We start from the raw sequence: 20,824 nt of genomic DNA on the forward strand, positions 1-20,824 counted from the left end.
AGAATGTCCATTGAATTTCTTAAATCAAGGACTGTTTGACTCTCTTTTGAAGCTTCCAGCCACTTAGAAGAATCTCAACCCCAGAAGACCAGACATTTACATCATTATTTAAAATTTTAGTGGCACATTTGTGTGATGTACCTTAAAGTAACACACGCATAAAAGACCAATATTATATGTGAAAGCTTAGCTTTTCTTGTAGCTACACTATGTATATTAATTGAAAGCATTTACTTTTCCTGTTTGTGTGTTTGCAATTCTTAACAGAGATGTTGCTATTGGCTGACTATATCACGTGTCGTCTGCTCTGAGGATCTGCTATCATTGGCTGACGACATCACGTGACATGAGCTATGACTGGCTTACAAAAGCACATCAAAATCTCAATTTCAATCCTTTGGAAACTAACGTGCTGTGTTTGGTGGAACTTGAATACGTACTTTCATAATATGAAAATATGCAGCATACATATTGCTGAACATCGAAGATCTTTCCAAAACTCGTTTTTTTCCTTGGGGGGGGGGGGGGGGGCTGTTTGTTGCTTAAATTGCCTGCAAATTCTACACCAGTGTATAAAACCTTAACCATTCAAAGGACTGATAAGTTTTGCAATTCTAACGGAAAGTTTACTGTCATTTAAACACCCAGGAAAAAGTGTGTGTTTTAAACAGGAAACACGGGATTTTTTTTCCTTGTCCGCGTATACACCATGTATCAACTCTACTTCTCTTGTTGAATAACTGCAATCTCTCACCAGCCAATAGCAGGCTGTCTTCATGGCACTAAACAGCTGGCAGCATTGTTGAAGTACCAGGGTTCACCGCCGTTGATGCAACCCCCACCGTTTCTTCCATGTGATGTAACTGTGGAGGATTGGGGTGCATACGAAAAACATCTTCTACAACATTTCCAAGCTTTTGTTGGCACTGACCCCAAAATGTGTAAGGCTTTCTTTCTTTCATGGATTTCTCCTTGTGTTTATCATATTTAGTGTCACCTAGCTCCTCCTCAGGAACTTGATGAAATGTCAGTTGCTCTCTAGTTATCATTGCAAATGTACTTTTGTTATTGCTGCTTACATTGAGTTCAAACATTATCAAAAGCATCCGCAACATATGTACAAAGGTAATTTCACAGGCTTAGTAGTTGTTGCCAGTTTGTTACTGAAGCTCACCAGTATTCTATGCTGTTTCAGTGGTTCATGATGGTATGATAGGCCTGGACTCTGAAAGAGAAGTTCATGAACATGCATTAAAATGTGAAAATGCCTCTCTCACAGAGGTTGTGAACATTGCCTGGTCTTTTGAAGCATTTAGGGAAGCAGGGAATGAGATAGAAGCTTGGTGTGAAGTAGCTGCCATTGCATCTCCTCCTCAGCCACTATTGGTTAGCTCTTGCAGTCATGGTCTCCATATCACATGGGGCAGTGCAGTGTTAAACAGCAGCACCAGTTAACACCACAATAGTAGTTGTGCCCTTATTGCTTTGTTTAACATAAGTGGGTCATGTGCCCAAAGCATTGGGTAATGAGCAGCCGTTAAAAAAAGTGACATATTGCATTTGTGTCCATCTCTCATCCTCATTCATCATTTATTAACAGGGATGCGAGCAATGTTTCTCGAGTGATGTTAGCCCCAAACAAAGTACGTGTTATGGACAAGATGTTGAAAATGCAATTAGACAAGGGTGCAACAGTCACTTTGTTAAGTAATCAAAACCTATGTGGATCTTGGATGACTGGCATTGTCCCCTGTTTCTTGTCGGTTGCTGAATTACAACAAATAACAAAGACCCATATTATGACAGTTTTCTACTACCACAGTGAATAAAGCAGTTGTTTGACCTTTCTAACGGTGGATGATGCCAACACTATAAACTTATTTGGGTTAAATGTCTTTAAAATTTTTGGCTTCTCTATTTCTGGCAAAGTACCGTATTTACTCGAATCTAAGCTGCACTTTTTTTCCGGTTTTTGTAATCCAAAAAACCGCCTGCGGCTTAGAATCGAGTGCAAAGTAAGCGGAAGTTCTGAAAAATGTTGGTAGGTGCCGCCACAACTAACTTCTGCCATCGAATATATGTAGGCATGCTTTGCAGGCACAAAGATAAATACTGGTGCCAAAACCTCTGCATAAGTAAAAAAAAAAAGTGGAAGACGAGCTTTTTTCTCCACCCCGAGTTTCGACCACTGCATTTTCGTACATTATTCAATGAAGGAAATACAAATTTCGTATTGTTCATCTTTGAATGTAGCAGCATTTCAATGTACTACGAAAATCCGACTGGCAGGACTCTTTGGGATGTTTGTCAATATGGGAAACTCTACGTTCTGAATTTTTTCCTTCCTGTGAGAGGGGATGGTTGCTAATAGGAACTTTTATGAATTGTGAATCACATGCAGTATTCTCTTCACCATAATAATAATATGAATATAAACATTTTGTCATGTATTCTTTCGAGTTTCCAGCTATCTCTTTTAAATCCTGTCTGCCTAATAAACTACGAAACTAGAGTGAGACGACAGCAAACGCGGAAGAATACACATATCATGTCATGTTTATATTCGTATTATTCTTATGCTGAATAGTGATACAGTCAGAAATGAACCACGGCAATTGACTAGATTTTTAAATGTAAGATGACTCTAATTTCGGTGCAGAATGTAATGTACTAAAAGAGGCATCTGCAAAGATTTTCAAACGGAGAAAAATTTTCGCTAAACTCTCATTCAGAACATCTTCTATCATATGCAGTCTATTATTTGGTTCTTGTTGATCATTATCAAAGAAAGCAGCAGCATAAGTAACAACAAATAGCAAAACTTGCCATTGTTCCATTGTTTCGCTAATGAGACGATTCCTTTCTTTTTACTGGAAGCGGTCGTAGTGCGCACAAAAGCAAGCCATGTGGCGTGCGGTGACAGGCCGTAAACACTAATTATCAGAAAGCGATAAACAATGCATGGCACAATACAGTAATGCATTTTCAGCTTAGAGTGGCGTAAACACCTATAACAAAGAGAACTACACTTATCAGATCAAAGAAAAATAAGCAATCAATTCAAACCAGACGAAGCACGTGAAAAAGGAAGGGTGCCCGTATAAATACGGATGGAGTGCCTGACGCATAGCAATGGCTACCTGGTAAAGCTTAACTGCTAAGCTTACAACTCGAACCAAACTACTGTAGCTGTATCATAATTCATTCGACCTAAATTATGTCTCATATTATAATGGACCAACTTTGTTTCAATTTGGAGGTGCGGCCTAAAACTTTTCTCTCATCGTGAATTTCGAGTCTCAAATTTCAGGTGCGGCTTAGATTCGGGAAATTTTTTTTCCCTTGATTCAGAGTCTCATTTTTCAGGTATGGCTTAGATTCGAATGTGGCTTACATTCGAGTAAATACGGTACATCTGGTATTGGATCAAGTTCCATACCATCATCTGGATGCACTATGCTCGGAATTTTCCTCAGTGTTTTCAGATGGTTTAAGGTGTGCTACCAATTTCAAGGATCACGTCACAATGAAACCGACAATGCAACCCTGTTTTTTTCCTTGTGTGCCCAATCTCCATTGCTTTACAGGATCAAGTCAAAGCGGAACTCAGTCAAGTTATGTTGTTTGGTGTAGTCTGTTATTAATACCTGTCCATTACCCCGTGAGGACGAACTCCTAGCATGGCTTTCCGGGGGCCAGTATTTTTCCAAAATAGACTTGTCAGAAGCCTGTTTTCAAGTGCCTGTGGATGATGATAACAGATGTATCCTTGTTATGAATGCACCCTTCTGGCTATACTGATCCAACATGTGATGTTCAGTGTCGGTAGCACCCCAGTTATTTTCCAACAATTTGTGGAGCAACTCACAGGCTCTTTGCTGGGGTACATCAACTGCCTGGACTATACTGTGGTCTCTGGTTCCCAAACAAAACAACACTTATAGAAATTTTGTACCTTGTTTACAGTGCTACAGGCCACCAGTTTGAAAAATGTAACTTGGACAAATCACAGTTTTTTCAGCCGTCTTATCATCTGTCTCGATTTCGAAGTCTCATGTGCTGACATCGAGCCATTACACCAGCGTGGTGACACCATTACAGTTTTGCTGCACCCTGCCAATGTCAAAGAGTTGCAGGGATTTCTCAGAAAGATTGTGTACTACCATAAATTTCTTCCTGATGCAGCCACGGTGGCCCAGCCCCTTCGAGCTCTCGTATATAATGATGTTCCTTTTCAATTGTCATTCATCTGCGAGCATGCTTTTACCCTGCTATATTCAGCGCCTTGCTTGGCTACCTTCTGTCCTGGCCAGCATCTAATTTTGGCCACAGACACCTGGCAGTGTGGTCATGCAGCCATTCCTGCACACAAATCCATGGACAGCTCCAAATGCCGTGTTGCGAATGCTTCCAAAACTCTGGATCACAAAAACACTACTCCCAGATAGAAAAAAGAAGCCATTGCTATTGTAAAAGCACTCAAAAAATGTTATGTTTTCCTCTACAGTTCTAAATTTAATTTGATTACTGATGAAAAACCTCTGGTTTCTCGTTTCCATCCAGTGTCGTCTCTTTCAGCAATGTATAACACACTAATGCAGATGCTCTTTCTCAGTTGCTGATTGGCCATGATTCAGCATCTGATCAGGATGAACTGTTGTGTATCCATTTAGATGTTGAAGCCCAAAACTCTGTGGATTGTTTTCCCATTACCAGTTCTCAGATTTTGGCTGCTGTTGCGGCCAATCCTGTCTTACATCATGTCGTTCAATTTGTCCAACACGGCTAACCAGATAAACCACCAGGCTGAATGTTGGATCCTTTGCATAATTATTATGATCTCCAACACCAACTCTCAGTTATTGATGTTTTGGTGCAATTGGCTTTTGAAGACTTACTGTCAAGAGTTAGATCCTGTCCACCTTGCAGCGGGACATCATGCGCTTTCTCCAGCTGGACCATTGTGGTGCTTCTCATACAAAATTGCTGGCCTGCCACCATGTGTTTTGGCTGAGTATTGACAAGAAGATCACGCATGTTGTGTCGGCCTACCCACAGTGCACCACCCATCAGGCGACACCACAGTCCCCTCTTTCCCTGTTTCCTGATTCCCAGAGGCTCTGAGAGCATATTCATCCTGTGCTGATTTTGCAGGGCCATTCCTTGACTCCTTTTGGATTGTTGTAGTTTATGCTTTCTCAGAGTTTCTGTATATGGTTTGTTGCCTGTCCACATCCACGGTTGCTACAGTCTCAGCCCTGGCAAAGATTAGGTGCTTGTGACGGACAACATCTCAAAATTAGTGTCTGAAGACACTGGAGGTTTTTGTACAAAGAGTGGTATTTGGCATGTTGTGGCCATTCCATTTCATCCTCAGTCAGTTAATGAGGCGGAGTGGCTGCTCTGTACTTTTCAAAACTCAGATGAAAAAATGCATTACACTATCTTCTCCCGAGGTAGCTCTTTACAGTTTTGTGAGCTACTACAGGTTCACTCCCATTGGTGACTGTAGCCTGGCAGAGATGCTGCATGGCCACCAGCCCTTATGCTGCTTCATCTGCTCTGGCCGACGCCCAGCCAACTGCCAGCGTGCACCTCTTAGTGGTTCCATCCAGACTCCATTGTCTGGGTCTGCGGGTCTGGCTGGCGCCCTAAGTGGATCCTGGAAGTCATTCATCACTGCCGAGGCTGCTGCCTCTGCGTTGTTCGCACTTCAAATGGCTTGGTGTCCTGCCACTATGACCAGCTCCGCCTGTGTTTGACCGACAACACGTCAGGGACACCATTGCTCCGCAGTCGCCTCCAGCACCCTTTCTGGCCCCCTTCAGCTCCTGCACCATCTTCATTCTGGGTGCCACCACTGCTGGGCAGGGTAATTAATGCCAGGCCACCTCCATTTCCATGGCCCACTGCCACTGCTGTGTTTGTCTTTCCAGCTACCTGGAGGTAGACATGGATATGGCAACTCCATCACAGATGCTCTTTTACGGTTTCTTGCAGTGGAGTGGGCACCACACTTGTTCACATATGTGCCATTTCAGACTGTATTCTCATGTGATGGCAAGGTGCAGTCTCCAGCAGTCATCCCTTTCCAATGAAGACAGGGATATCTCCATGGTGATCAGTTTTCCTCAAGGGGGAAGAAGTCTTGTAACCCTGTATGGCATGCGCCCATAGTTGAACAGCGTGTGCCTCCATGGCCAGCCTAAAGTGGCTGCCTCACAGTGGCACAGACAGTGCAGCTGTGCTGTGCCATGTGCAAACAGGCATATATAAGCTGGTGCATTGGGCCTTCAGCTGCTGTAATGTTTTCGTGACTGTTGAACACTTCCCTGTTAGACTGTGCATTAATATAACCCTTTTTTGTATGTTGTAGTTATTACGTCATCATTCAGCGTGGCTGTATTTTTCGTTTATGTGGAACCGAATTAAAATGTAGTTGGTGGGAATTCCAATATTGTGTTTGTGCAATGAATGGTTGCTTGTATTGATGCTATGCCCTTACAGCCCGGTGGGGTGGGTATGAGTAACAAACATAATGAAGGGATGGCACATGGAGGTACATCCAAAAGCAGATAAGGAGACAATTAGAACATACATTGAGGGAGAGAGAGAAAGGGATATTACAAGGAGGAGGTAAATAACCCATACTGGGAGGAGGAAATATGGAAATATTAGAATGGCTGGGCTGGTTCAATAGAAATGCAACACAAATCAAGGAACTAGTATGGGGGTAGGAGCATGAAGCGAAGTGGAAACAGGGGTGGGGAGTCTGTCCTCCACCTACTTTCCAATCCCATTCCCCTCCCTCCTGTAATGCATTCCAATCTTCTCGTTTAGATACAACCTTACCGCATGTATCTGGGTGCTGGTCTGTTTAGGTCTTTGAAGCAACACTGTGTCATCTTCTCAGCATGAAATGTGCACAACGGACATCATCTCGCATAGGCTTTGAGGCACCAATTGTTGTACAAAAGCAAACACTGAGCTTTACAATTTCTCCACAGTGCAATAAAGTATACAGCACCTGTACGGTTGAATGTGCGTGTATGAATTCGTGAAACCCAACTAAACTCTACAATGCTTATGCACTGTGGTGGGGTGGGCAAACATTCCATGCAGCTTGTGAATGCAAGAGCATTACTTGTTGACAAGCATAGACTGGAGCAGTCCCCGAGGCATGATGACAGATCTCTGGCAGCTGAGGCTGATAGTACACTCCTGTAACCAAAGTTGATGAGAAGTGATCACTATATAGTATTCATTATATTACAGATAACAGAAAATGCAGTGTCATCAAATAAACAAAGAACTGAAGATTTGAAATTATATAAAAAGTATGGGACTATCAATATCATGAGAAGGAAAGTTGCTACTCAACATATAGGTGAGATGCTGAGTAGCTGATAGGCACAACAAAAACACACTCACAATTATAGCTTTCAGCCGTTAAGGCCTTCATCAGCCCCCCCCCCCACACACACACACACACACGACTGCAGTCTCAGGCAGCTGCGAGCAGCAGCACCAGTGCATGATGGGAGTGGCGACTGGGTGTTGGTAAGGAGGAGGCTGGAGCAGGGAGGAGGAGGGATAGTATGGTGGGGGTGGTGGACAGCGAAGTGCTGCAGGTTAGACTGAGGGCATGGAGAGGTGGGGGAGGGGGGTGGGAAATAGTGGAAAGGGAGAGAAATAAAAAGACTGGGTGTGTTGGTGGAATGACGGCTGTGTAGTGCTGGAATGGGAACAGGGAAGAGGCTGGATGGGTGAGGACAGTGACTAATGATGGTTGAGGCCAGGAGGGTTACGGGAACGTAGGATGTATTGCATGGAAAGTTCCCACCTGCACAATTCAGAAAAGCTGGTGTTGGCGGGAAGGATCCTTATGGCACAGGCTGTGAAGCAGTCATTGAAATAAAGGATATCATGTTTGGAAGAGAGTTCAGCAATAGGGTAGTCCACTTGTTTCTTAGCCACAGTTTGTCGGTGGCCATTCATGTGGACAGACAGCTTGTTGGTTATCATGCCTACATAGAATGCAGCACAGTGGTTGCAGCTTAGCTTATAGACCACATGACTGGTTTCACAGGTAGCCCTGCCTTTGATGTGATAGGTAATGTTAGTGACCGGACTGGAGTAGGTGGTGGTGGGAGGATGTATGGGACAGTTCTTGCATCTAGGTCTATTACAGGGGTATGAGCCATGAGGTAAGGGATTGGGAGCAGGGGTTGTGTAATGATGGATGAGTATATTGTGTAGGTTCTGTGGGCGGCAGAATACCACTGTGGGACGGGTGGGAAGGATAGTGGGCAGGACATTTCTCATTTCAGGGCACGATGAGAGGTAATCGAAACCCTGGCGGAGAATGTAGTTCAGTTGCTCCAGTCCTGGGTGGTACTGAGTTACGAGGGGAATGCTCCTCTGTGGCTGGATGGTGGGAGGTAGTTGGAGACAGGAAGATAAGGCACGGGGGATTTGTTTTTGTGGAGCACTACCATCGGCATGGACAGTCTAAAAGCCACTGAACAAGCTGTTGATTCTTTCGGTGTACACTGGGAACGTTTGATGTCAGTGCCAACAGTTGGATGACCTGCAATGATAGATTGCTAAGAAAGTAGCTGCAGAACTCAGAAGAATCCTTGTACAACATTCACTTCCTTTTGCACCAAGAGGTAATCTGTGCAAAAGCAGCAAAATTAGGGGACACCATGCAAGTGGTTATTTGGACAGTCAGCTATTTGAGATCCCATTGTTTGATACATTAATAGTTCCACAATTTTTTAATTGAAATTGGAGAAGAATACAGTGATTTACCATACACAGTGAAGTCCATTGGCTTAGTCACAGCAATGTACTGAAAAGGTGTTTTGCATTGAGACTGCCCGTAAATCAGTGTTTAGAGAACAACAAAAGGCTTGACGCTAAATTAAAAGGTGCAAAGTGGGTTCCGAACCTTGCATTTTTAGTGGATGCTAGCTGAGTACCTGGTGTTGCCCATGTATGTTCGTATTTCAGTTCTAGTAGCCCATCTCGTCCTTCCCTGTCTCACTGTCCATCTCCTGTGCCCTTCTTTCTGTCCACCTCTTCCACCCCCCAATCATTGTCCATCTCGTCCCACCCTCCTCTGTGTCCACCTGCTATTCTCTTCACTCTTTGTCCATCTCCTCCTCCCCCTCTCTCTCTGTTCATTTCTTCTTTCCTTTCTGTGTCCATCTCCTCTTACCCCTCTTACTGACCATCTCCCCATTTTCCTCTTCTCTGTCCATCTCCTCCTCCACCTCAGTCTGTATCATACAGTGATATAATTTGGTAGGTATGTTCAGTGGCTTATGTGGATACTAACTACTAAATGTGTTGGGAATATATTAAATAGGAAAGAAGTAATAAGTTTAAACATAATGATGTCACGCCTGATATGACAGTTTTACTGCTTGAACAGTGAAAATAAAGTAAGTGATAAACTTTTTCATTTCATCATTTTGTGGGGGTTGGAAGTGAGAAAAAGTTCAACAAAGGTTTGAAATTGTGTGTAAAGTTTGTCGTAAGTTACTGAGTGCTCTCGTTCTCAAATACTGGGTAGTGTGCACTGTAGCTATACATTATGCAATGCGTGCATTGTGAAACAAATAGTATGGAAGTATGGATTAAACACACATAAGATTGTATAAACATTGCATTCATTGCTTTGAACCATACCATGCAGCACATATCATCAACAAATAAAAGCATTTTGATAAATATGATAAAGTTCAAAATTCAGACCATAAATAGCTATCTCAAATATATATATTTTTCCCTAATTCACGTAATATTCTTCAAATCGATAAGTATCTTCTACTACACACTCTCTAAAGTAGACTGTGTTCTTCCTCAGTAGTCAATGTATCTTGTTACTGCATTTCATCAGAATTGGCTGAATGGGTTAATAATAATAAACATAATGATAAATTAAAATGTCATGCGTGATGCAACAATTTTTTATGCTTCTCAGTTTTATGTTTTCATATCTCATGAACTATGTGCCGTACAATGATAAAATTTTGCAGGTACATTCAGTGGTATATGTGAACAGTGTCTGCAAAATGTGTCATGAAAATAGTTGTAAAGAACTAATAAATTAAAACTTAATACCTAATGTGGCAGTTTTACTGCATGAACAGTGAAAATGTAGTGATCAATAAACTTTTTTCTTTTCATCTTTTTGTAGGGAGTGTCAGCAAGAAAAAGTTTTGTGAAGCTTTGAAATTATGTTTAAAGTTTGTTGCAAGTCACTAAATGCTCTCATTCTCAAACACTGGTTGAATAAAAGATGGGTATTTGCACATCATTTTTCGCCTCCACTCCCACCCTTTCGAGAGATAAGTGGTCCTAAATCACACAGTGATTCTTTCCGGACTGTAAGTGTATGTGTACCAAGTTTGATTGAAATCAGTCCAGTAGTTTGAGGAAATGTGGAACATATTTACATATACTTTTATAGTATGTATGGAGATCGTTTTTTCCGTGGTCCAGTTTTGATTAAATAAAGCCTGAACGGTGCACAAAGTTATACTTAAGTTACCAGCAAAAACCCCATCAAAATTCATCTAGTAGTGTTGGAAATAAGTGTGTTCAGACAAAGAGACAAGAAAATTTCAGTAAAACTTAAAATTACAATATTTCTTTTCTTCCATGACCCAGTTTATTTTTTTGATGAAATAAAACCTGTACATTGCCCCAAGCTATGCTGAAGTTAGCTGTGAAAACCCTTAGAATCCGCCTAGTAGTTTTGGAGACCAGCTTGTTAAAAGACAGACAGATATAATAGTTACAGTTTTATTATTAGTGTAGATTGCAGGACATATGAATGCTTCGAAATCTAGTTTGCAAGGTAAAAATCAATCAATTTACGAAATTACTGAAATGGTGTAAGCTCTCACGAGCAGGCCTGCACTGTGACAAAGGCCACTTTCATCAGAGAATTTCCCTACTCTGTGTTCTGTCCATGAAAAAAATTGTAAGGAGTATATTCCTCTAATTAGTACAATAAAAGAGGAATTTCTCAAGCAATTTTGGGTATGCATTAAATCAATCACAAGCTTTTGAATTATTTTTCGAGTCCGTTGCTACTTCTGTAGATGATACTCCTCATAACTTTCAACTGTAATTAATAGATCTACAATGAGAGACAGTTCTTTTTGATAAGAAATTTAACAGAATTTTATCGAAACATTACACAGCAGGAGTGTCCTCATCTTCATACTGAATCTGCAAAAATAATTTTACTGTCTTGATCGATATACTTTTGCGAGAAATATTTTTCTGTTATAAAAATTAATAAATCACAGTTAAGAGCAAACGAGTGATAAAGGTTCACAGAAGTTTTGTACAGGTGTTAACCTCATTGTAAATTAGACTTGTGATAATTAAATAAAATGGGTCTTAAGTAATACTCTTTGAACTCCTGATTTCTTTTAATAATGCAAGATTTAATAAAAAGCAAATTTAACACATTACAGAGGAAGCAAGTGGCGGAGATGGCGGGGGAATTGCGTGGAGGGGAGAGGAGGTAGCGGACAGCTGGGCTGCCTCTGTATGCACACCATTCACAGTTATCTGCTTATGTGCATGTGCACTTCACACAAGCAGTGTTCCTGCCCTACCCTGCATTATAGGCTCACTCAGATCATACCTTTAGTTCGGCTACAAACTCTTAGCATATCATTTCCTCTCACCTTAGAAGATGTGAAGCTTTGGTACATTGGTCCAGAAAATAACAGCAAACTAACAGATTTCAGCAGATGAGAATAATGGTACAACTACAGTTGAGACTTTCTAAGTCACAAAGATCACCAGTCTGACTACAGCTTTGTATGAATACTTTTGATTGACAACAAAAATGGGAGGAGTTGTGTAAACAGACTGATTCTTTACAAATTTCTTCCAAATTAATGATGAAGAATATATTGAATTATGAATATGATCTGGCTTAACAAATATGGAACATTGTTATCTCCCCACTGCTCACAAAAGATATGTGGATTTGCTACAAAAATGGAGGAAATTGCTTTCAGCCAATAGTTGACATGTTAATCAGATTGTAAATCATATCATGAAACATTGCAAAATTAGATCATATATTAGCTTTACTCTCTCATCTGATACAGTTGACTTATTCAGGAAGTTGATATTGGCACTGTGATAAACATACACAAGATTACTTCAACATTTTTAGGTAATATACACTCGTTTTCAGACAGAAACAGAACACATTGAATGACTAGAGTTAGGACGTTCATATTCATAAGACACTAACATTAATATGTTCTGCAGAAATTATTAGAATTTCATTCACCTTAGTTCACCATGTGTCCCGTTGCCTAGTAGGCATATGGTCCACCATGGGCCCTGGTAACTTGTTCCATGCGTGATGACATCGATGCATATAAAGCGCGAATAGCATCCTGTGATACAGCCATCCATGCTGCATTCAACTGGTTCCAAAGCTCATCTTTGGTGGCTGGCATTGCGTCACAGTGCTGCACCAAAAAGGTACATGTTCATGCAGCAACATGTGGTCACGCATTGGCTTGCTGAAAAACGACATCTGTGGTCTTGTGCAGAAAGGGTGTGGCTACAGGTCGCAGGATGTATTCATGTAGGTTACACTGGTCACAGTGCCCTGGACACGCACCAAGTGAGATTTGTGGTTGTACCCAACAGCACCCCACACAGTAAGACCCTTAGCTGGCACTTCAAAAAGCAATAGACTGTTGCCTGATAGTGTATGATGTGTTACACTGTTCCACTGTTGTGCCACAGCCAAGGAGGGTGCAGATCTAGCCAGCAGTGCCATTCCGATGGGGGGTTGATCTTTTGGGGATGGTCTCGGTCATGCGACCTGACCCATCTCATCGTGTTCTACAGCCTTCAGTGAACCATTCGGCCCACACCCATTGCACTGCCAAAACACTTCATCCCACATGAGCAGCAATTTCATGGATTGATGCATCACATTCTCTTCTCCCAATAATGCGCCCTATTTCAAGCTCACCAATTGGACAGTACGGTTTGCGCATACATTTGCTAGGCATCCTGCACGTCTGGTCAAGTCACACTGATCAATTACCTTCGTTTTACAGTGACAACAAGAGCCGCAGGCACATTTTACTAGTAGGTGGTGTTGCACCATGATATTGATGTTTACCTTGAACCCAGAATGACAGGGTTGAAATGCTACTCATTTCTGCAGAAAATACTAATGTACATGTCCAGCCTGCCAAATAACTAAATGAATAAGTAAATCCTCCCTCCTGCCTCTCATTCATCCTCTCTTCCCTTTCTTTCATATGTTCCTTATCCATTACTCAGTGGCTGCTGCATATAGTGAATGTTTACATGTATAAATTATATTCCAACCTGTATTTTCCATTTCCCCCAGGGGCTCAGCATTCATTTGCTGAGTACGGGCTTGGCGACCCCGGGGTCCTGAGCTGGGGACTGGTCGGCGCCGCCGGTCTCCTGTCACCGTAACCCCCGGACATGCTTCAGCGACCACCGTATGGCACGGCGGTGGAATGTTGTGTGTTGCGGGGAATGGTAATCTTGGCTTGACCGCCTGGATTGCGAGGAAGGCCAACCTCTATAAAAACCCCTCAATCTTCCGGTGTGCTCCGTGCCTATGAGATGCATGGCTGTTGAGGTGGAACAGTCACAAGCGGGCAACCTCTGGGGCACCTGCCACACCCCAGTTGTATAAGGCTTACTCAGGCACGTGGGGCTCTGTCTGAGCGGACCTTTAGTTCCCTAGCTGCTCGTGGGACCGCAATGGATCCTTCGACCTCTACATTTCCCCCTACCAGTGGCTTGGGTGGGCCACTGGTAGGAAAACACACCCCATCGAAGAAGCGACTTCGTGCTGCGAGTCCTCCAGCGCCTAGTGTTGATCGAGATTTATCAGACTGTCGTAACAGAACACATGCTGCTACTCAGAATGTGTTTTTGATTATTAAACGGAAGGAGGGTAGCTTTGAGAGGGTTTCTCCCTTTTACATCCACAAGGGTATTGAGGGAATTGCAGGAACACTTAAATCTGTGAAGCGGCTGCGCAATGGGACTCTGTTAGTTGAGAAATCTAGTTCCCGTCAGGTCACTTCTCTTAGGAAAGCAACCTGTCTCGGTGAGTACGCTATCGAGACCGAGCTCCACTCCACTCTGAACTACAGTAAGGGTGTTGTGACATGTAGGGACTTGGTGGATATCCCCACAGACGAGTTAAAATCTGAATGGGCTGATGAAGGTATTGTTGACGTGCAGCATATTATGAAACGAGTCGATGGGAACCTAGTCAAGTCCGACTCGTTTATTCTCACGTTCAGTTGCCCACGCCTCCCAGAGCATGTTAAAGCGGGGTTCTTACGTTTGCCAGTAAGGCCATATTTCCCCAACCCAATGCACTGTTTTAAATGTCAGCACTTTGGGCATACTACGTTGGGGTGCAATGGGATAGCCACTTGTGGTAAATGTGGTCAGCCTGCCCATGAAGGAGCCGATTGTTCATCGCCTGTGAAGTGTGTGAATTTCTCTGGGAGTCACCCTGTCTGGAGCCGGGTCTGCCCCATCTATCTTGACGAACGGAAGATCCAGGAGATCAAAACATCTAAGCACATCCCCTATGGTGAGGCCAAGAAGCTCTTTAAGGCCATGCAACCTCCTGTGTTTACGACATCTATCGCTTCCGCTCTGAAAAAACCAGTACAAATGGCCACTGTTGCTACGCAAACGGAGGTTGCTAGTGTTAGCACTAATACCTGCGTTTGCCAGTGCACTTGTGCTGCTGCGGTTGTTTTGAAACCTGCGGCTCTCCCCGCAACGTCGGACAAGGCCGTGGTTGCTGACATTGGGGTACTTCCTGCCTCTTCCCATATGGCGCCTTCTGCCCAGGCGGGTACAGCTCCACCTGCTGCCAAGGCTCTGCCTTCTAAGCCCCCCCAAGACAAAGACGCCGAAGGTGAAGGTTTTGCCACCTGAGGAGACTGGTCAGGGTCGGTCCGATGACGAGGCCATCATACTGTCTGACATCTCCCGTGGGTCGTCATCGGAGCTGATGGACATTGATGTCGACTGGGGGCGATCTTCTCGCCCCAGGAATAAATCTCCGGCCAGTACGGGCTCTCCTCCAAAACACAGAGGCAGGGTGAAAGTTCAGCCACCCTGATCACTGGCTCCCATATTACAGTGGAACCTGAATGGGTTCAGGACGCATGTGGCCGAATTACAACTCCTTGTACGAGAGTGCCCTTTGTGCTTATGTCTCCAAGAGACACATTTTCGGGCCACTGATGCTCCTTCTATACGGGGCTATACCGTATATCGGAAAGATGATCTGACGGGGGAAAGGGCAAAGGGTGGTGTTGCGGTTTTTGTCCGTGACATGCACCCCTCATCTGAGCTCCCTCTCGTTACAGACTTGCAAGCAGTTTTGACCTTCTTGTGGGTCGGAGGCTCACAGTCTGTTCACTTTACTTACCACCTCAGGATGCGATGGACTCTGAGGCTCTCACAGACCTTATTAGCCAACTCCCCCGCCCATTTCTTCTTCTGGGGGACTTCAATGCTCATAATGTCTTATGGGGCTCTTTGATTACTTGCCCCAGGGGTCGCATTCTGGAAAACCTCATGATGTCTGAAGAACTGTGCATCCTCAACTCTGGTGCTCCCACTCATTTCTGTACTGCTTCTGGGTCGTCATCAGCTATTGACCTTTCCTTTTGCTCTCCAGCACTCGCGGATTCTGCTCTGTGGGAGGTTGCTGCAGACCTCCATTCTAGTGACCACTTCCCCCTTTGGATTCGCCTCCTGGCTGAGGCTATGGCATTACCAGTGCCGCCCCGGTGGCAATTCTGCCGAGCTGACTGGACGCTTTTCAGCCAACTGGCTGTTTTGGAACACCGTGCCAGCGTCCATGAATGGGTAGACCATGTTACAGCCGTGATCTCCCATGCTGCTGAATTGTCAATCCCACGGTCATCCGGTCATCCCAAGAGGCGTCCTGTCCCTTGGTGGACCACTGAGTGCCGCACAGCCATCCGAGCCCGCCGTGCAGCTCTGCGCAGCTTCAAGTGCCGTCCCTCAGCTGACAATCTTGCGGCCTTTCGGGTGGCAAGGGCCCAAGCGCAGCGAGTGATTAAAGAGAGCAAACGACGGTCATGGCAATCGTTCTTGAACTCCATCTCCCGTTCCACTAATTCTATGAAAGTATGGGAAGCCATCAGGAGGATTTCCGGGAAACTCGGCCAGCTACCTGTCACGGCATTGCTGCATCAGGGAAGTCTCCTCACGGCGCCGAGAGACATTGCCCAGACACTGGCCATGCATTTTGCGGAATCTACCGCTACTATTCACTGTGATCCAGATTTCTGCCGCTACCGCACTGCCATCGAGAGGGGTCACTTGGACTTCCGGTCTCCAAATTCTGAACCCTACAACTGCCCCTTCACAATGTGGTAACTGGATTCAGTGCTGTCTGAGGCTCCTGATACTGCTCTTGGCCATGATCAAATCTGGTACAGCATACTGCAGCACTTGTTACTGCCTTCCAAGGAAGTTCTCCTGAATTTTTTTAATATGATATGGTTGTCTGGCACGTACCCTGACTCGTGGAGGGAGGCGATTTTGATCCCCCTCCTCAAACCGGGGAAGGACCGAACGCATCCCAGTAGTTATCGAAGTATTGCTTTGACGAGCTGTGTCGGGAAGACGTTAGAACGCATGGTCAACCGTCGCCTGGTTTGGCTGCTCGAAACCAGGCAGCTCCTTAGCCCCTCGCAGTGTGGCTTTCGGAGATGTCGTTCAACTATAGACAACTTGACCCTGCTTGAGGCGGCCATCCAGCAGGCCTTCCTACGTAACCAGCATTGTCTCGGTGTCTTCTTTGACATTCATAAGGCGTATGACACTACTTGGCGCCGCCATATCCTCAATCAACTCCATGAGTGGGGTTTTCGTGGCCGTCTCCCCATCTTCATTCGGTCCTTTCTTTCCCACCGCCTCTTTCGATATAGGGTTGGTAATGTGCTATCTGATTTGTATGTGCAGGAGAATGGTGTTCCTCAGGGAAGCGTTTTAAGTATCACCCTCTTTGCCGTCGCCATTAACAGTATCACGTCCACTATCCGGAGTCCTGCCCAATGCTCCTTGTTTGTGGACGATTTTGCTGTTTTCTGTTCTTCCTCCAGTCTTGTCACTGCTAGTCGGCAGTTGCAGCTTACGATACAGCGATTAGAGGCATGGACTGCGAAGACGGGTTTTACCTTTTCTGCAGACAAATGTGTGTGTGTTCATTTTAATCGTTCTCGACGTCTTTTTACCTCCCCTGAATTGCGTCTGAGGGACACCATTCTTCCTGTTAGCGACACTGTGCGGTTCCTGGGCCTCACTTTTGATTCCAAGTTGTCGTGGTAGCCTCACCTTAAAGACCTCAAGGTGCATGCCCTGAAGGCACTGAATATTTTGAAATGCCTGAGCCATCGGTCCTGGGGAGCAGATCGGGCGCGTCTGCTACAGTTTTATAGGGCTTTCGTCCGATCGCGTTTTGACTATGGTTGCACCGTGTATGGGTCAGCAAGGCCTTCGTATCTGAAGATTCTTGATGCAGTACACCATGAGGGTATCAGGCTGGCCACTGGTGCCTTCCGTACCAGTCCCATCCCCAGCCTGTGTGCTGAGGCAGTGGAACCGCCGCTCACCATCCGGCGGAAACTCCTCATGGTGCGACGGGTGTGTCAATTCCTTGCCTGTCCTACCTCCCCTGCATACCCTACCGTTGCCCGACTGCCTATGGAACGTCTCTTTTCCGGTCGTCCCAGGGCAACGAGACCATTTGGGATTCGTGCCAAGCATTTGCTTGAGTCCCTTGGTGTCGAGCGTGTGGCCCCCCAACGACAAGGTTTTACTCGCCTGCCTCCCTGGTTGCTCCAGAGGCCCAGCGTCCTTTTAGACTTGTCGGAGTACCGGAGGAGCTGCACTCCTGCGTTTGGTTTTACCTCCTTATTTTATGATATTTTAAACCAGCATCCCGACCATGTACCAGTATTTACGGATGGCTCCAAACAGGGGGACTCTGTTGGTTGTGTTGTTGTTTTCCCTGATCGAGTCGTCAAGTTACGGCTTCCTGCGGCGTTTACCATCTTTGATGCCGAATTGTTTGCCATCTTGCGGGCATTGGAGCAGATGAGATGTGTTCCCAGTCTTAAGTTCCTCATCTGTTCTGACTCCCTGAGTGCCCTTCAGACGATGCAACACTTGTACCCAGCGGATACGGTCGTCCAGAACATCCATGATGCCCTACTCCACCTGCAATGGCAGGGGAAGGAGGTTTCCTTCTGCCGGGTGCCAGGGCACGTGGGTATTAGGGGAAACGAACTGGCGGATGTGGCTGCCAAAGATGCGTGTTCCCTCCCTCACGTTGTTGCATGTGCCGTCCCCCTCCATGCTGTTACCTCCCTCCTGCGTTTTCGCGTTCTGTGTCAGTGGGAAGAGGAGTGGCTGGCAGTCGGTGAAAATAAGCTGCGTCTGGTCAAGGCCACCACGCGGCCATGGCGTACGTCCTACCAGTCATGCAGGCGGGATGAGGTTCTCACTCGCCTCCGCATCGGGCACAATCCTTTAACGCATGGTTTTTTACTCCGGCGGGAGGACCCCCCAATCTGCAGTGCTTGTGGTGTCCAGATTACTGTCCGCCACATTTTACTTGACTGTCTTTTATTCTCTGACCAGAGGGCGGTGGTTTTTTTGCCACCGGATTTGCCCTCTATTTTACAAGATGACGCAACGACTGTAATTAAGGTCTTATGGTTTTGTGTCCTGTCCAATTTGTTGACTCGGATTTTAGGGAGAGGGTTTTAATGTGCTGCTGGGTGACTGGCTCACCCAGGTTTTAGGTAAGAGGTCAGCCAGTCATGATTACCTCCTTGTTTCCCTTCGGTTTCTGTTCTCTTTTCCTTGCTTCCCTTCCTTTTTAGTGTGTTCCTTCTCCTCTTGTTTTGCCTCTGTATGTGAGGATTTGAAACTGCGTCAGGTCTGTGTCTTTTAGCCGTTCTCCTTGTTCGCTGTCCATCTTAGTCCCTCCACTGCATGTGTTCCTGTTTTTATGCATTTGGGCGCTGATGACCCCGCTGTTTAGCGCCCGTAAACCTCAAACACACACACACACTGTATTTTCCATTAATGTGAACATCTGTTTGTGAGTAGAGAAAGAACAGTGTTTTTAAGATGGCACATTATGTCTAAGAGATCTGTGTTATTTTCTGATTTAATCAAATAATGTTTTGTATGTGTTCACCAACACATGATTTAATTTTTGTATCTATTTTGAAACAGGTATGTTACACAGAAGAGCAGGAGAGGAGTCGAAGACTAGCAAGATACATTTTGCCAGATGATAGTTCAGATGAGGAATCATACACAAAGCCTACACATTATGTGGTATGTTTTCACTTTTCAGGATATAGGCCATAAAGCTATATGGTTTAATCCATCACATTTGCAGTACAAAATGTTTTCTTCGAATTAAAGTGGTAGTATAAATGTACACACAATTATATAATTGTTTAAGTTTTTTAAATTGTTTACTTGTAAAGCATGTAGGATTAAATATGTATAATACACCAGCGTTAACTACATAAAATATGACAAGAACAGTGTACTAAAGAAGTGACATGGAGGAGGGTGGGCGATTTAGTCAGATTAAAATTCCTCACACATCTCCTTGGGAAATGAGGAAATACATTGTTGTTGTTGTGGTCTTCAGTCCAGAGACTGGTTTGATGCAGCTCTCCATGCTACTCTATCCTGTGCAAGCTTCTTCATCTCCCAGTACCTACTGCAACCTACATATTCTGAATTTGTTTAGTGTATTCATCTCTTGGTCTCCCTCTACGACTTTTACCCTCCACACTGCCCTCCAATACTAAATTGGTGATCTCTTGATGCCTCAGAATATGCCCTACCAACCAATCCCTTCTTCTAGTCAAGTTGTGCCACAAATTTCTCTTCTCTCCAATTCTATTAAATACCTCCTCATTAGTTATGTGATCTACCCATCTAATCTTCAGCATTCTTCTGTAGCACCACATTTCAAAAGCTTCTATTCTCCTCTTGTCTAAACTATTTATCGTCCATGTTTCACTTCCATACATGGCTACACTCCATACAAATACTTTCAGAAACGACTTCCTGACACTTAAATCTATACTCGATGTTAACAAATTTCTCTTCTTCAGAAACGCTTTCCTTGTAATTGCCAGTCTACATTTTATGTCCTCTCTACTTCGACCATCATCAGTTATTTTGCTCCCCAAATAGTAAAAATCCTTTACTACTTTAAGCATCTCATTTCCTAATCTCATTCCCGCAGCGTCACCCAATTTAATTCAACTACATTTCATTATCCTCATTTTTCTTTTGTTGATGTTCATACATAAAGGCCCATAAAAGTAAAAGTTTGTATGGTGTATCCAATGAAGCACTAAAACGTTATGGCCCTATGCAATATATAATATTCTTAGTCACATTAATGCTATGTAAACAATGTAGGAAACGACAGAGTGCTACTTACCTTAAAGAAGACATGTTAAGTTGCAGATAGGCGCAGTTAAAAGACACTTACGTAAAGCTTTCGGCCACAGCCTTCATTAGTAAAAGAGAAACACATTCACAAACACAAGCAAGCACACCTCATGCACACAGAACCACCAACTCCAGCATCTCAGTCTGGAATGAAACAATCGTATGGAAATGCAAGCAGCAATCTGAAGGGGTAGAGAAGGGGAAGGGATAACAGTGT

At 44.3% G+C, this 20,824-nt stretch overlaps 1 protein-coding gene across 4 annotated transcripts in view; it reads left to right on the forward strand.

Moving 5' to 3' along the window:
• Positions 1-20,824, forward strand: part of LOC126251523 (glycerol-3-phosphate acyltransferase 1, mitochondrial) — a 386,686-nt gene that overhangs the window by 340,521 nt on the left and 25,341 nt on the right. For all 4 annotated transcript variants that reach the window (XM_049952007.1, XM_049952006.1, XM_049952008.1 and 1 more), the window contains one exon: positions 19,360-19,464. In XM_049952007.1, the coding sequence (XP_049807964.1) occupies positions 19,360-19,464 (105 nt within the window). The remainder of the gene's footprint in view (positions 1-19,359; positions 19,465-20,824) is intronic.

Source organism: Schistocerca nitens, chromosome 4 (genome assembly GCF_023898315.1).
Source record: "Schistocerca nitens isolate TAMUIC-IGC-003100 chromosome 4, iqSchNite1.1, whole genome shotgun sequence".
NCBI classification, from domain to species: Eukaryota; Metazoa; Arthropoda; class Insecta; order Orthoptera; family Acrididae; genus Schistocerca; species Schistocerca nitens.